The 17,665-nt window shown below is 44.8% G+C and overlaps 1 protein-coding gene across 2 annotated transcripts in view; it reads left to right on the top strand.

Moving 5' to 3' along the window:
- The window catches only part of MGAT5 (alpha-1,6-mannosylglycoprotein 6-beta-N-acetylglucosaminyltransferase), a 360,895-nt gene that overhangs the window by 252,689 nt on the left and 90,541 nt on the right, over positions 1-17,665 (top strand). For both annotated transcript variants that reach the window (XM_070423098.1, XM_070423097.1), the window contains exon 11: positions 12,423-12,556. In XM_070423098.1, the coding sequence (XP_070279199.1) occupies positions 12,423-12,556 (134 nt within the window). The remainder of the gene's footprint in view (positions 1-12,422; positions 12,557-17,665) is intronic.

Raw genomic sequence — 17,665 nt, 5'->3', positions numbered from 1 at the left:
CTAAACACTTTCCCACTAAAAGGAACCCCTGCTTAGATACGTAGTTGGTTCCTGGACTAGGGCAGGAAAAGTGCAGGATGGGACATCCTGGGAGCTGAGGCCAACCGGGGGTGGGGTCAGAGGACGCAGGAGCCGGAGATAGGGTAGTCAGAATATCAAAATGAATAATCACTGCAGTGGATTGAAATCAGACCAATGACAAATAATCCAGGAGTCCATGATATTTCAAATGAGGAAAACCCACAAAATCAATCGGTCACCTTTGCAAGTCGCTAGGATACATCTTCATTACCCTGAACAATACTGGGAAAGAATTCCACTTTGATCCTGATTTTCTAAGACAAATTGTATTTGAAGACAGTCAGATAGTTGATGAGAGAAAGTTGTTAATCATGGAGAAATCACAGCTAATAAATGCAAAAGGGCCCAGGAATTAGAAACTCAGCATTGTGTAGCCGCTAATGAGATAATGGAGCGAGGCAGGATCCTCACTGGCTGCTAAATCCATCAAGTAACAATTGGTGGGAAAATTCCCCACGGATGAGGCTGTCTTCAATGGAGGAACGAGGGAAAGGAAGCAGCTTGAGATGTTTTATCATATTGCGATGTGTCCGTTGAAGAATTTGCAGCAGCAAACAGTGAGCCTGCACCCTGCTTCCCAGAACTGCCCTCAGAGAACGTGGGTGCATCTTTGTGAGAGGGGCTCTTCCCTCCCCCATGACAAAGGGGTGGGGTCCAGTCCAGCCCTGTCTTTCCCACAAAATCTCTAATTACCTCACCCTTTGGAGAAAATGTGGCTGTGCTAGTGGTCTGAAGTGCAGGTTTCCTGGTGCTTAGCTTATGGGCTGATAGTAATCACTTCATAATCGATGTACAAATATGCTCCTGTATTGCGGGTACACTTAGACTGTTGTCCATTGTAAAAAGTTAGACGATGCGGAGGTAGAGTGTTGTGCTTATAGGATCAGCTGTTCAGGTGCAGCTGCCTGTCTGTCTGTCTGTGAGACAGAGTGTGTTCTGGCACAGGTGGCGTGCAGAGCGGGAATGGGGGAGCCTGGTCGGAGGCCAGCAGGAGGGTGGAGAGAAAATCGCACAGGGATGAAGCATTTGTAGGAGCAGTGAAATGAGGTGCTCCTGACCCGGCTGCATTGGCTCTCAAATATTCAGAGCTGTTTCTATTTCTACTCTAACTCATCGCCTCACTAAGTTGGTGGAGTTTCTACAAGTTGAAAGCCCAGTGTTTCTTTACTGTTTTGCCCTCCCAGTAAACCTCAGACCTTCCCTGGCACCGTCCTCTCCGTGTATCCTGTTGGAGGTGGGCCAGCACAGCCCGTTTCTGATCTCTCCCCGGCAGCTCCGCAGGGCCCAGCCACTGGTCAGACAACACGGATCTGCTGAGTGTCTTTTCCCAAGAAGCTGAGAGGTCCAGTGGCCCCTGGCTTCTTGTCCACACTCTAGCTGGCCCCTGAGCGAGGCACGATGACCTCCTGCCTGCCACCAAGCTACTCCTTTTCTTTCCCCACTGAGTCAGGGCCACAGTTCATAGCAAAGCATTCAAGACCCGTGTCTGTCGGGCCCCTGCCCCTTTTTCCTTTTTCCCCCACGTACCCCTCCCCAGGTCCTGGCCCAGCCTCCCAGAGGCCTGCTGGTCTGGAAGGTGCCGCCCAGATTCCTCACCACTCCTGCCTCCTTCGAATCACCCTGAGAGCAGAATTTTTTAAGGGTCTATTTAAATGTCTTTCTCCGTCTTCCAATGAAATTTAAAAAGACATATAACCCTATTACAGAAACAGAGAAAGCCCCTCCCCACCAAAAACGTGTCCCGTACACCAATGCAAGCATTACCTTTTACGTTGGCTTAACACACTAAAATTTTGTATCTCCTTGTCTTCCACTTACATAATTTTTTAAAACCATCATTTCTAGGTCTGTTTTATAGTTCAAGTCGCTAGCTCCTAATTTGTATTTATTTGGAGATGCTTTTGAGAATTAATTGTTGCTTTTTCTGAGCTTTCCAGGGACTTGTCTTGACCAAACATGTAGGCATCACTTTAGCCGGTGGCCTTTAGTCTGCTGTGTGTGCTGCTTTCTCTTAACTCCCAAAGGCAATCTCTTTTATGTTTTCTCAGTCCCAAGCAAGATATGTTATACTTCAGAAAGAAAGCAATCTGCCCATGGAGAAGGCATTTGTCTATACAGTTTAGAGGAGAGAAATAAAACCCCACAGTGATGACTTTTAGCTTGAGTTGTCCGCTATTCAGGTAGTTCTAATGATCTACCTGCAGACACCCTCTCTCACAGCCACATCTGGCTTGTGTAAAGCATTATCAGTGGTGAAACAGTCACCTAATGAAGTTTTTCCTTCTTCCTCTGGAGACTGGCTAGAAGTAGCAATAGCAGAGATGATTAAATTCCTTATTCCTAGTTTCAGGCAAGTTTCATTTCAGGCCTATATTTACATCCTACAGTGGAAAACTTTGAATAATGTTTAGTAGTCTGTCTTCTTAACAGGCTCACTATTCATCTCACTATCACAGAACATTTTCTTATTTTCTAGTAGTGTCTGTCTCTGTAGGTTTTTATTTATTTAGTGGACTAATTTTTTGAGTACCTGCAACATTTCAGCTGTCACTCACAATATGAAGACTCTAAAGAATTTGCCTTTTGGGTGCTCACAATCTGTAGTTACAGTCGAGGCTGGGGACTATTCAGCTTTTTTTGGTTTGTGTGGTAATTCGAGGCAGGAAAGACGGAGATGTAATGAAGTTGAGTGAAGAGATTGGAGACCTGGGAGGTGTTAATTTAGTCTTTCCACTTCATCTCCAGTCCATCTTTTTATAACACCCTTCTTTCCCTACCTCCCCAAGGTTGTTCCTTAACAAGGGCTTAAGAAGTGACCAAGCCTAATTCATTTGCTGTTCATTGTGGGAGTGAATTGAAGACTTGGACTGGAATATTTTGGGGCTGTTGCTTTTACCACTTGTTCAGTGTATGTACTGATCAGGCACGGTGTGCTGGGTTATGTGGGATGCTGAGGTGTCTGCTCTCCAGGTTTCTTCCTTATGGGGCCGGAGGCATATAATCAAAATTCAGGCTTTATCATACCTCCACTTTAGACATCACAGCTTCGTTGAATGGGGCAGAGAGGACCTCAACATGGAGGCAAAGCACATCCTGTTTGTTCTGTCACTCACTTCTGCGGGGGGAGGGAAGGGCGGTGAAAGTGTTGGTTCACAGTAAGGGTGACCAACTCATCCCAGTTTTCAAAGCGAATGGCTGCATCATGGGAACATCCTCTGTCCCACGCAAACCAGATGCTTGGTCAACCCATTTCATAGTAAGGGAGATGTGTAGGATAGAGCAGAAGGTTATACAGAGGAGGAGGGAAGAAACTAAGACAACTGACAAAAACCCATTCCCTGGGCAAAATTCGTGGAAAGGAAAGCAGTGCAGGGGAGCGAATGCCTCACTCTTGACCTTCATGGTGACTGCAAAATAAAGCCTTCCAGTTCTCCAACTTATGCCCCTTTAGCACTCCTGGTCTCTCTCACCTTTGAGATTCTAGGTGAAGTATTGGGAAAGGGTTCATGGCCCTTTTGTTAAAAGGCTGCAGATGAAGAACTAATTGTGCCAGTTCATCAAATTGGGATTAGGATTGGTGAGAGAGAGGGGCCAAGTCATTCATTACTGGCCACCAGCTTTGTGCCTATACTTGACATACATAATCTCATTTAGTCCCTGTTATTCAAGTTAAGCCCCAGAAGTTTAAAGTAATCTGCCCAGAACTATAAGTGCAGAGCTGGATTTGAACACAGCACTTCCCAGCCCAGGTCATTCTTCCCCGATGCTCACGGTAGAAAGATTGAGACCTACTTGTCTGGCCTCATCTTCTCTTTGCTCCAGTGAATACACCACAGAGTCTTTAAAGAGGACACCAGGTCCTAGATCCAAGCTCCTTGTCAGGATTCCGGCACCATCCAGCTCCTGCCCACCTCAGGTGTTGTCTTGCCTTCTCTTGGCTCTTAGGTGCCAAGTTCTCTCTGCCAGTCAGACTGTTTGATATGCTTCTCCCTTGTCTGGAAGCCCCTCTCCTTCACTCCCCTTCGCCTGCTCATCCTTCGGGAGGCACACATCCCCAGGAAAGCTTTCCCTCTTGAGCCGGGCTGTCCTCTCTGAGGCTCTCATAGCACCTGTGTTCCAGCCCAGAGCCCACTCTGTGAGCCTTTGAGCATGATTCAGTGCCTGAAGTGGTACCCTCATTGGTAATAAATATCTGTTGAATTAATGAGTAAAGAACAATTACACCCAACTACAAAATGAAGTGAATTAAAATGTAAGTCGGATCATGACACCCCAGTGGCTCAGTGGCCTCAAGGCCTGGTGTGGTCTAGCCCACGACCTGCCTGGCCTCATCTCTTACTGTGTGTTGTTTTGCTCACCGCTTTCTAGCCTCCTTGCTGTTTCTTGGATGGCCCGGGCACACTCCTACTCTAGGACCTTTGCATTGATTGTTCCATGTTCCAGAACATTCTTAGTTGTTCCTTAGACTTCCCTATCTCCTTCTACAGGTCTTTAATTCAAATGACACTTCAGTGAGATTAACTCTGACTCATTCCCTCACTGTAAATGCTTTATTTTCCTCCATAACTATATCACCAGCCACCATTTACGTTGCGCTTACTTTTGTTTATTATTTTCCCCCTATAATCTGAGGCATGTGTTAGTAAGGGTTTTGTCTGTTTTCTTCATTCTAAAATTCCAACATGTTGAAGAATGCCTGGCATATGGCAGGCATTCAGAAAATATTTATTGATTGAATTAAATTAAATTGAATGCTAAGGTCTATTCTGCTTTTAGTCCATGCAAGAAGGTAGGGAAGGGTAAGAAGTGTTGCACAGATTTCATATTCCAGAACCTTCCTGAGGCACCTAGGTTCGTGTTGCTCTCTCTGTCTCCCCACAGAACTGATGCACGTGGTTAGGTTTAAAGAGTTGTTCAGATCATATTGATTGTCATTGACATTCTAACTCTTCTTTCTCCAAGGACTTGAACTTCTAGCCACGTGTATATGCAGGATCAGATCGAAGTAGTGGCTTGTCGACAAATAGTTTTATTTATTTTTTGCCTGACAAAGCAAGAGTTTTATTTATTTTTTAAATATAGTTTATTGATTGCAGAGAGGAAGGGGGAGGGACAGAGAGAGAAAGAAGCATCAAGGATGAGAGAGAATTATTGATTGGCTGCCTCCTGCATGCCCTACATCAGAGATCGAGCCCGCAACCCAGGTTTGTGCCCTGACCAGGAATTGAATCTCCACCTCATGGTTCATAGGTCAACACTCAACCACTGAGCCATGCTGGCTGGGCAAAAAGCAAGTGTTTTAGAAACGAGCCTTCCCTTTCACGGCAGGGGCAGATCTGTTAGCTTCAGCTAAGGGTCAGTTGCTTCCATGTACGGTTTTCTTTTTAGGCTGTGACAAGCAAAGGGGCTGTTTGTGATTTAAACTGCCCTTTTGGCCTTTAAGTTGGGCCGGGAGGGCTCCCACTGCTGTGCAGACCAGTGAATAATAGGATCAGCTTGCAGTTTCTTCTACAGCCAAAGTCTCTTCACGTGCAATGTTCTCTCAGGAGTCCATTGCTCATAAATTGTTTTTTGACACTTGAAAATTTTACTCTGGTGTGCTTCTGCCAACGGTTCAGGCACTTGTCTTTTTAACTCAGCTGTTTATAATAGTTTCCCCAGCCCATGCCCCAGCCTTCTGTCTCTCAAAGAGCCTGGTACCACTACCATTTCAAAAAAGTCAGTTTTGGTAAAATTCAAAGCAAACATCACTCACTGTCTGTGTACAGTTTTTAAGACCAGATTACTTCTTGTGTGATGTATCTTTTTTTTTCAATAAAGTTTTTTATATTATGCCAGTTTCTTTATCGTAGAAATTAGAATCAACAATGTGAATATGATGGCAGGCAATAGTCTTCCTTTGTTTTAACAAAATTTTTTAAATATACGAAAAAGGTGAGAGAAATGTACAGTAGAAACCCACCACCTAGACTCTACAATTAGCAGTTTGCTTTATTCTATGACATATCAATCCATGAATATCCATCAGTTCACCTTTATTATGCATAAAAGAACACTTAATCCTTAGATGTTTTAGCATGATACCATTAGCTAGAGTTCAGTATTGATCACCAAACCAATTGTTTTTATTTCTTTTTTATCTATAACATTATTTACTTACTACCTGTCTCCCCACCTGAATATAAGCTCAATGAAGGGAGCTTCATTTATGCTTGTCAGTTCACTGTTATATCATCAGCTTCTAAGTTGTTGCCTGGTTCATAGTACGTGCTCAATAAATGTTCTGATGTTAAATGAGTGAAGATATTTAAAAACCTGTGATGTGCCTAGCCTGTGTGGTTCAGTGGTTAAGCATCGATCTATGAACCAGGAGATCATGGTTCTATTCCAGTCAGGGCACATGCCCAGGTTGCAGACTCCATCCTCAGTGGGGGGGCATGGCAGAGGCTGCCAATCAGTGATTCTCTCTCACCATTGATGTTTCTATCTCTCTCTCCCTCTCCCTTCCTCTCTGAACTCAATAAAAATGTATTAAAAAAAAAAAACTGTGATGTTAGAATTTTAAAAGGTTGTATTACTGATTTGTTTCCCTTCTTCCCAACATCAACTTTTTGTTGATTTATCAGTTCAATAAATATTTATTGATCACTTACAATATACCAGACCTGAGCTAGGTTCTGGGATAGAGTGATGAGCTGCCTTGAAAAACAGGCTTTGGTTTTGGGGCTTTTGTGTAAAGGGCATGATGGTAGAAGTAGTTTAGGCATAGCCACTGCTGCCTTGTAATATAGATCTACCTACAAATCAATCTCATCAGCTAATTAAGGATTCCTCATAGACTTAATCATGCATTCAAAACATATTTGCTGTATTTCTACTGGACTCTGGGAATTCACAGACACTTAAACATGGCTCAGTCCTCAGAGAGCCTGCAGTCTGTCAGGGCAGATGGTGGTGTGTGGTGGGGCTCTAACTCTTCATGATCTGAGAGGAAGGGGGAATCCCTCAACTGGAAGGTGATAGTGCCTGGACTTAAAGGGAGGAGGAAGTGATAGATGTGCCAGACAGATGTCAGCATGAGGTAAGATGGGAAAGCATGGCTTTGGGAACCCCCAGAAGGTCTTGGGGAAGAGCAGTTTTGGTGGAAGGGTGACCTGCAATGAAGCTGAATGATAGGTGTGCGCCCTGCTTCATCCTGAAGGGGGCGGCGTCTCTCAGCAGGAACCTGCTATCTTCCCGGGTTCCTTTCAAAGACCACCTGGTCAGGCACCACAGAGGATGGATTAGAGTGAGGGAGCAGAGAGAAAGGGTCAAGGTGGGAGATTCGGAGACTACTTATACATCCACGAGAGTTTACAGGAGTTCAGTGATCTGTGTGATATGGATTGGCTATACCAGTGAGCTGGCAGGCATGAATGAAGCTCCCTTCATTGAGCTTATGTTCAGGTGGGGAGACATGTAGATCGTCAAGAATTGGAATCATCTTAAACGTCTATGGTAGGGTGTATCAAGCAGGATTTATGTCATCTAGACTTGATCACAAGGATTTGTTGGCTCTTCCCACTGGGAATTGTCGAAAGCGGCTTTAGACAGCTTAATTTGGGGTTTGGAAGATGTCTTTATCCTCTCCATGTCTTGGCTTTGCATTTCTCTGGGTTGGCATTATTCTCAGGCAGCTGTCCTCACATAGGCACACAGATGGCATCTATAGCTCTCGACTTCCACCCTGCCGTCTCTATGAATGGAGCACAAGGACAGTGACTTCAAATGTAGCTCTGACTGGTCCTAGAGCAACTGTGACTGGTGGGACTTGGGTCATAAACCCATCTCTCAACTAAGCTCAGGTCAGGTGGAGCCCTCTGGATTATGTGCCCTGTTCTCAGAGGCAGGGAGAGTGGGGACAGCCGAAGGGTCAGGATTCTGTCTGAATGATAAAGATTCGAATGGCCTGGAAGGAAGGCTGGTTAGTTCTACAGAGTAATGCTGGCACCTCAACACGTGGCATCGTGGCTGATGAGATAAATCACCCACTGAAGTATTGCTTTAGCGAGCAGCGATGAGCTGTGGTTATTAACCCAGAAAGGCACCTGTGGCACATTGTGTAAGTGAAGAAACTTCCCAAAAGAGGAGGTATAATAGGATCCAATTTTGATTTGAGGATAAAAAAAGATCCCTTAGTCTAGGGGAAAAGCCCATTAACAGTGGTTATGTCTAGGTGGTAAGATGATGGATGACATCTTTATTTTCCTTATTATCTTTCTCTGTTCTCTGAAAAAAAAGTTTTACACTGAGGGTATATTTCTATTATAATCAAGAAAAAAACACCTTTCTATTTCGGGTAAAAGAAAACGTATCTATTGCAGAAACCTTAGTAAGAATTGATGAGGCCAGAACTAAGAATGGTGGAGAGAGGAGGGGAGGAGTTGAGAGTCTTGAGAAGCTAATCCTCAGGGCTTGCTGATTGGCTGAGGGAGGGGCCCAGGCTGACTCTGGGGTCTCTCCTCTTGATGACCTGGAGGCAGGGGTTTCCAACACTGTGGCCCCAGCTGTAAGTAAAGACCAGCTGACAGCTGACACCTGTTAAAGCGAATATTTACACTTCTTAGAGATTTGGAGGTCTTGGTGGAAAAACAGACCTTGGAGATTTATGCCACTGAAAGAAAGATCCATTTGACTTAATAAAATTTTTGAGTTACATTTGAAGAAGAGGACATTGTTACTGCATGGTGTACATATAGTGTATACCTCACTTATTCAGTAGTAGTAAGTTCTGTGAGGGCAGAAAATCATCTTTTGGTTGGAATCCCTCAATATCTAGCATATAACCTGGTTGTAGAAATAGTGCTTTAAAATGTTTGCCACTGAATGAATTATTGAAGCTAAACTAACAGTTTTTAAGAGAAGTCATCACCATAATTTGCTCAGGAAACTCATCAAACTGGTTTATAATCGTTTGTAAATAGGCATTCCCAAAGTGCTTAAAACAATGCTTTTCTTAATAAAAAAAAAATGTCCTAAATTATTTTAAGACGGTTGTTAATGTTTAGCAAGTCCCCTCTAATTTATAGATGTAAAATCCCAGCTGGGTCCTACCTACAGATGGCATAAATTGCTGAAGAAACGGATACATTTTTGATATATTTTTCCCTGAGTCTTTCATGTGTATTTCCGTCTACCTTATAATATTATTTTTCTCCATAGCATGTTTACCACTATAATTCACAGAGCCCAGAAAATACATTTTTTGGACTACGAGGCTATATATTAGAAGTGCTTTATGGAGCTTGGGCTCTGGAGCCAGCTGGTCTGGCTCTGAATCCCACATTGTGGTGTGTAGACATGGGTAGTTTAAGTAATTCTCTCTGTCCTCCCATATGTACAAACATGTTATCGGGTTTTCATGAACTCAGCACGTAGTTAGAACTCCAATATCAGCCTTTTTTTAAAAACCATTTGTTGCCCAGACAGTGTAGCTCAGTGCTTGAATATGGACCCATAACCAAGAGGTCACTGGTTCGATTCCTGGTCAGGGCACTTGCCCGGGTTACAGGCTTGATCCCCAGGAGGGGGTGTTCAGGAGGCAGCCAATCAATGATTCTCTCTCGTCATTCATGTTTCTCTCTCTATATCCCTCCCCTTTCCTCTTTAAAATCAATAAAAACACATATTTTTTAAAAAGCACATTTGTTTATCTCCTGGGACTGAGTGATTTCCAAAAGTACAGGATTTCCTGTGTCCCATTTGTGATGGGATTTCTTTGATTTCCCTTGAAATATGTAAATACCTTCCCTTAGAAACCCGCCCAACACAGCTAAAGTCTGTGTTCCCATCTTAAGGCAGAGCAAAAAGGCAAAGTGCGGATCTCCACGAAAAGGTCATTTCAGGTAGCATCAGCCTGTGCTTGGGCTTTTGATTCATCACCATGCAGTACCTAGCTGCCGGCCAGCTCCTTGGAAGTAACCTAGGCCTGCCCTGCTGTTATTTCCAAATCGCCTGTTGGGCGGGTGCATTTGAGCAGCCCTGTCGCAGACTCCCAGGGTCCTGTGGCAGGGTCCATGGTACCTGGGAAGAAACACGGAGGGTCGGACCATTCTCATGACATGTGGTGGTGCACTTGCTGGTTGTTGATCCTCAAGTTCACATTCCAGACAAGAGAAAGGAGGTGAAATAAAGTGTTCGAATGAAAACTCAGAGGAGTAGTCTTTGTAATTCATTCTTTATACAGTGTCAAAGTTGATGTAGCACCAAATTATGGTCACAGTGCAACAAAGGCCTGCCATCCCTGTCACTATTCAGACTATGCCCTAGAGCAGCGGTTGCCAGCTGGTGGTCTGCGGACCACTGGTGGTCTGTGAAGTACAAAAGGTTGGCAACTGCTGCCCTAGAGAGATCTTTGACACAAAAATATAAAAACGTATGAGTTGTTTTTTTCTTTTTTGGATTTGATGATCATTTTATTTTTGACTACACCTGCGTGTATTTTAACATGAAATAAAACCTATTGTTTTCGATGCTAGATTGTTTCATTTTTTTCAGAAAGTGCCCGCACAGGGACTAGATCACTGAACTACAGAGACAGATATCAAAGCATGAAGCTTTGGTCACCACATAAATTTCCTGAAGATAAAAATCACAGCCTCAAAGGTGTCAAGATCCTATTTCAGATTTTTTACAATTAACCAAAGGTTTACAGAGAAATATTTGAAGCTGCCATTTGAGTGCACTGGGCTCGCTTCCTGCCCTGGGTGCCTTCAGTGCCCTCCCCTCCAGCTCCTCAAAAAAGACACCAGCAATGATGGCCTCTTGTTGGCAGTAGAATTTATTCAGTAATTTACTTTCCAGCCAACTGCAGCCAATGTCATCGCCTCTGGGCACTTGTTCAAAAACACAGAAATGAAATAACAGATTGGCAAGACCACCGCAACTCCCCAGTCACAACCCCATTATCTCCTCGTTCTGTCACCCCCATTAGGCAAAAGCCTGGGAGACTGGATGGTGATAACGCAGTGTGTATGCAGCCCCTGCATCCCCACAGTTCAGGCTTCCCGCCAGGGCTCCTTCCTTCATTTTCACTCTGAGTGTTAGAGAGAGGGCCAAGCTCCCTCCCTCCTTCATCTTCACTCCAGGCTTTGGAGAGAGGGCCCTGAGCCTCAGATCCCCAGGCCTTCCCTGTGCCCACCCTGCCCACCTCAGGGCTGCCGAGCTGGCTCCCTGCCTGGAAAAGGGCTCCTGAGTCCTGAGAAAACGAGCCAGACAAAGGAACCCGCTTCCTTCCGTTTGTGGACCACCCACCAGTGAAAGAGGTCGTGTTGAATGAATATGTGCCGGGTGGATTTTACTGAATGTCGAGGATCGATCCGCTTAAGTTATTTATAGCTGCTCTGTGCAAGTCAGCCTGGGTCGGGGCGGTGGCTTCATTTAACAGCCTGGGGCCGATGGGGGGCCATCTCCTTGAAAAGCAGGTTTCTCTGGACAGAATGGATGTCCAGGAGAGGAGGGTCTTTTTATCCAGAGAGAATTGTTTTCTGATTGTTGTCTTCTGGGGAAATTCTTTTAAAATTGTAGGCATAAGAGACAAGTGTCTGACAAGGGGTAGGGGCTGCATTTTTCCTTGTCAGGTGTTAAACTGGTGAAGTTTTAGAACTCGAATTATGAGAGATCCAGAGGAAAACGCCTCTTCTCTTCCATAGTCTGTCCTGTTGTAGACTAGACACTGTCTCTGGGTGGTTGGCTGTTCAGGGTGGTTCACATCCTAGTGGGCTCCACCGTTTATTCTTTCTCCATTCCGTTCATCAGTTCATACAGCCCCTTAATGACGTCTTTCACTAGTAATTCTTAGAGGGTTGGGATGATGATGTTTGGTTTTGTCCCCAAACCTCCTCTTAGCCACCTGGATGGTGAACACAGCTGGAGTCTGAATAGGGTGTGTAGGGCTCCCCGTCAGCACCCCCAACCCTATTGAGAACCACTGATTCAGCCCTGTTCCCTACAGAGTTCTGGTTACTAGTGCTAAAGCCCAGAGGAGACAGTAGCCTTGTTCTGAGGAAACAGGAAAGAGGAGAGCACACAGCTGAATGCTTTTTAGACAAATGCATTTTCCACTAAAAAAAAAAAAAAGCAGGATTTGGCGCAGGTTAATCCATCTTGAAGAGAATTGCTCTCAGTGAATGTTCTGCTGGGGATGTGTGGGGGCAGCAGTCCCTCACCCCTCCCAGGGGAGAAAGAACCGGGTAAGAGGAAAACATTTAGTTGTGTGCGAGATGGCTTGTATTAAATTTGTAACAGTCGTTGCTCCTTGCTGATTAAATCCTAACCACCCTGCTCTTTCCTTTCCGCATCAGCTCACACCCCAGACAACAGCTTCCTGGGCTTCGTGGTGGAGCAGCACCTGAACTCCAGCGACGTCCACCACATCAACGAGATCAAGAGGCAGAACCAGTCCCTCGTGTACGGCAAAGTGGACAACTTCTGGAAGGTGAGTCAGTCAATGTCCGCCTCTCTCTCTCTCACTGTTTGAAAAGACTTGTTGGTTAATTTCACTTTGCTTTGATCCAGGGAGTAATCAAGCCCAGTGCCCAGTGCTTCTAATCTGCTTAGAGGTAAACAAGATGTGCAGGGATTTGGTGGCTCTGAGTTTGAGTGTCTGGTAAAGGCTGTCCCAGCTCCTCCACACAGTCCTTCACTGCCCAGCACAGCCCTTCACTCCCTGTGTGTTGGAGTGACACGTTACAGCCTCTTTCACATCCTGTACTTGCTTCCGAAAGCCAGTTCCCACAGAAGCTGGGTTTCTTTCCGGAGCAAAGCATTGCCAAGTCTTCGCCTCTGCCTTTTGTGAGATGATACAAAAAGACAGGCGCTCCCTTTGCTGGGGAGTGCAGGCCTTCGCATCCATTCGGCTGTAGTCAGTACACACATTGGTCAGCCTTCCATTAACCGGGTAAGGAAAATGCCTGCCAGGACTGACTGCGGGCGGTTTGCTCAGGGAGATCTTCAACAAAACAACATTCTTGGCCACAGACTGAGCCACGTTTTCCAAAAGCGCTGGGCTGTTGGGCCCCAGAGGGCCCTTGGTGCTCCTGGATGGTTTCCAGAGCACATCTGGGGAAGGTAAGACAGGAAAGGAACCGATTGCAGTGTGACCTACCGACATGACGTGCAGATCTTTTCTATGGGCGGTATGCGGATATCATAATTACCTTTGAGGATGTGTTTGTGTAGGAGGGAACAGACTCCCAAGAGTTCAAAATCTGCCTCTTTCTAAACATAAAAGGTAATTGCTTTCTGAATGGTCAGGAACTTTGGTCTCACATTTTCATGTCTTGCTCATTGAGGAAGTTAGCAGTCAGCCCACTGAAGGCAGCACATGTGATGGCCAGGGTCTGGACTCCCTGCTGTGGGTTTTCTGGCCCGTGTTCAGAAAAGGTAAAGCACTGTGACCCGCCTTCAGTTCTAAAATGCTAACTGTGCAGAAGAGATGATGAAATCGGCCCTTTTCCATGGAAGCAGATTTAATTCCAGATAGTAACTCTCTTTGCTATAATGGCTAGAATTCTGTCTTCCTGTAGTACTGAGGTTCTCCACTAGGGGCAGTTTCACCCCAAGGGACATGTGGCAGGTCTGACTGTTGGGGGAGGTACTACTGGCATCTAGTGGGCTAAGGTCTGGGATGCTGCTAAACATCTAACAGGGCACAGGACTGCCCACAACAGGGAATATGTGGCACAAAATATCAGTGGTGCTGAGATGCTGAAACACAGGCTGGTAAATAAGATTTTCTTCCTACATATGTTATTCCACATTTAATCCTCTCAAGTAAAATAAAATCAGGCTAGACTATAAATGGTTATTGATAGTCTCTCTACAGGTTATCTGTAGTCTTCCCATGAATTTGTACACCTTTCTATCAAAATTTGCCATGTTAATAGAGCATCACTCAACTGACTTTCAGCCCAACTTGTGTTAAAAAGTACATGTTGGTCCCTGCCTGGTGTGCTCAGTGGCTAGTTTGTCCCGTATACCTCAGGGTCATGGGTTTGATTCCCAGTCAAGGGCACATACCTGGGTTGCAGGTTCATCCCTGCCCCTGGTTGGGGGGGCATGTGGGAGGCAACCATTCGATGTGTCCCTCTCACATCAATGTTTCTCTCTCCCCTCTGTCTCTCTTCCCCTCCCTCCCTTCCACTCTCTCGGAAAAAATATCCTCAAGTGAGAATTAACAAAAAAAAAAAAAATAAGGACACATTGAGTGTTCCCATTTCTCAGCTCGATTTTGAAATGAATGGATTGTGGTACTGGTTTTGGGAGATGTGGGCTCTTAAAAAAGGGCAAGTGGCTTCTCTCCTTTGCACCTGTTCAAAGAAAATAGTTTGCATGCCTCTGTGGACTTGACCTTCACATTGTATCATTTCCATTTTGAAACCAAGTGCAGCTTCCTCCTGGGTGCTTCTGGCAGCTTTTTGGATTTTCCTAGTAAACTGGAACAATAAATCAGTTATGCATGCTTTGGAGTCACCTTTTCTTGGATAAATTAAGGCTGCCCTTCTCTGCCCCAACCCTAGTTTCCTAGGGCCACCCTGTTTCACACACATGCCCTCAACCAATTACCACCCCTCCTCATCCCTATCACAGCATCCTCTTCCTTTCATGTAATTTTAATCCTTTTGTGATCACATATTTACCTTTTTCTGTCAGTCTCTGCTTACTTGCTAGACTGTAAGCTCTTTGAGGGAAGAAATCATTGATTTTGCTTTACCCAACATAATAGGTGCCAGTCTCCTTTTGATTTCATTAAACGCAATTTACCTGGCAATCCTGGGATATGACTTGGAATGTGTTTTGCTTTGGGCATTGCCCTGTGCTCGCTGGTCCCTGGGACATAGAAGAGAGGGTTCGAAGGAAAAGGATTGGAGCCATTCCTGTGCAGATTCTGCAGAGTGGTTCTCAACCTTCCTAATGCTGCGACCTTTTAATACAGTTCCTCATGTTGTGGTGACCCCCAACCATGAAATTATTTTCGTTGCTACTTCATAACTGTAATTTTGCTACTGTTATGAATCGTAATGTAAATATCTGATATGCTATATGTGTTTTTCGATGGTCGCGACCCACAGGTTGAGAACCGCTGCTAGAGGTTCTGAGAGCCCATGGCGACATTAGCAGTGAGAGGCCTGCAAAGAAAACCCTGCGCAAGAGGCAGCCGGGCTCTGGGCCAGCTCTGCTGCCCGCTGTGTGATTTCTGGGCGGGCACCTCTGGGGTCTGTGTCCTCACTTGTATGCATGAAGGATTGGTAAAAAGGAATGAATTATTGCACAATAACACAGCAGATCTCAAAATAATTATGCTGAGTGTAAGAGCAAAACATAAAAAAGGAGTATGATTCTGGGTATATAAAACTCTCGAAAATTCAAACCAATGCATAATGACAGAAAGCAGGTAGGTGGTTGCCTGGGGCAGGGTGAGAGCGAGGTGGGTGTGTCCACTGTCTAATTGTGGTGATGGCTTTAGGGCATGTCCATATATGCACATTTACAAAATGGTATGTTTTAAATATGGGCAGTTTATTATGTGCCAGTTAAACCTCAACAGTGCTGTTAACGTACATTAAAGGTGGCAAGACATGATTTTAGGGGCCAAATTTGGCCTGTGACCTACATGCTAAAAATGGCTTTTCCATTTTGAAAGTCATAAAAAAAACAACCACCAGAATCTAAAACAAAAGAGTATGTGGCAGACCTTATGTGTTCCCACAAAATCTAAAATATTTGACATCTTTCCCTTTACAGAAAGTTTGCTAGCCCCTGCATGAGATCATTATTTACCTATGTTCCCTGGAGTCCTGGCCAGGGCCCAGCTGCTGTGGGAAGTCAGGGGGGCTACCCAGTATGGGTCCCACCAGCCACAGTAGCTCCGAGTTATCTATGGTATAGATTCGGATGTCTAGTCTGTGGTCACTAGAAAAAGAGTTCAACTGCTTTAAACAACCAAAAATAAATCTTGAAAGTCTCCAGACTAGGTAACCTCTGAGTCTGAAAAAGAATTCCATTCTAAAAACTATGTAATTATCTCACTCACTAATTTGGTCGACTTGGGCTTAGTTTAAATTAATGCAAAATTGGGAAGGGGAGTAGTTTGGAGAAGTGCCATTTTATTTCCTCATAGGAATTAACTGATCTTAGTTTTATATTGTTTTAATAACCCACCAAACACCTTTGTAATTAAAGAATGTACCGAAATCCTTGAAAAGAACCTAGTTGTCGTGCTTATTCTTTAATCTGCTTGGCCAGACTTTTCTTCCCAGATAATGGAGAGATCAACCAGATAAGTTTAAACCCTCCATAAGTGAAATTGGCGTACATTCTGAAAAAATGAAATTGGAGTCCGTTTTGTTGAATTTGCTGGGAAAGCTAATGTGATTACAGCTGATGGTTCCGGTTCCAACCAGAAGAACATTCAGAAGCTCATCTGATCCCTATATCTCCCCCAGTTTATTCCCCTTGGAGGAAAAGTCAATCAGACCTTGTTGTCCTAGCCAGTTTGGCTTAGTGGATAGAATGTCAGCCCTCAGACTGAAGGGTCCCGGGTTCCATTCCGGTCAAGGGCACATACTTCGGTTGCAGGCTCAATCCCTGGCCCTGGTCGGGGCACGTGTGGGAGGCAACCAATCAATGTGTCTCTCTCACATTGATGTTTCTCTCTTTCTGTCTCTCCCTCTCCCTTCCACTCTCTCTAAAACAGCAATGGAAAAATACCTTTGGGTGAGGATTAACAAAGAATAAAAGAAAGAAAAGACCTTGTCATGATCCTGAGATCACGCTTGCCAGCGGCAGAAGCACATTGCTTTTGCCCAGGGAGGAGTCAGAGGTGCCTGTGGAGAGGTGAACCCCTCCAGGGCAGCCACACCAGCCCTGGTCACCTGTGCATGGCTTTGTCTGGCTCAGTTCCTGGCACGTGCTCAAGGGCAGTCACATTGCAGAGCTTTTCCCCAGATTCAAGTGTAAATTTTTTGGGTGGGGAGACAGAGAAGAGAAACCAAATGCAAAGAGAAACATCAGAAATGAATCATTGGCTTTGAAGATTCCAAGGGCTACAGTCCAGAGGACTTAAGGATTTTCCAAAAATAGTGTTGGTTGCATGCCGACTATAATCTAACCTTGTGTGGCGGTGGCACAAGCACGTCAGTGTTTGATGAGCAAATATGTACAGGAATGAACACTGAGCTTAAGAGAACCTTTGGGCAGCCGTTTTTTTCTGTCTCATCAGCCTAGTGGACTATTCCCTGTTTCAGCAAGTTTTCTTCAGTCATCTTAAACCTATTGATGTTTACTTGTCCATAGAAGAAAGAACACGTTCTCCTTGTCGTTCGGCAGGTCTTTGAATAACGCTGTTTCATTCAACATCCTTTTGCTATGATCTTGATAAAAGAAAAATTATTCTCAGTTAGAGCCACTATCTGTGTGGGGTTTGAATGTTCTCCCATGTCTGCTTAGGTTTTCTTTGGGTTCTTCAGTTTCCTCCCACACCCAAAGATGTGCACGTCAGGTGAACTGGTGTGTCCACGTTGTCCCACTGGAATGAGTGTGGTGG

Source organism: Myotis yumanensis, unplaced genomic scaffold (assembly GCF_028538775.1).
Source record: "Myotis yumanensis isolate MYYU_CA2020_CCGP unplaced genomic scaffold, mMyoYum1.0.hap1 SCAF_8, whole genome shotgun sequence".
Taxonomy (NCBI): domain Eukaryota; kingdom Metazoa; phylum Chordata; class Mammalia; order Chiroptera; family Vespertilionidae; genus Myotis; species Myotis yumanensis.
Note: the sequence above shows the minus strand (reverse complement) of the source record. Positions and strands in the feature narration are given on the sequence as shown.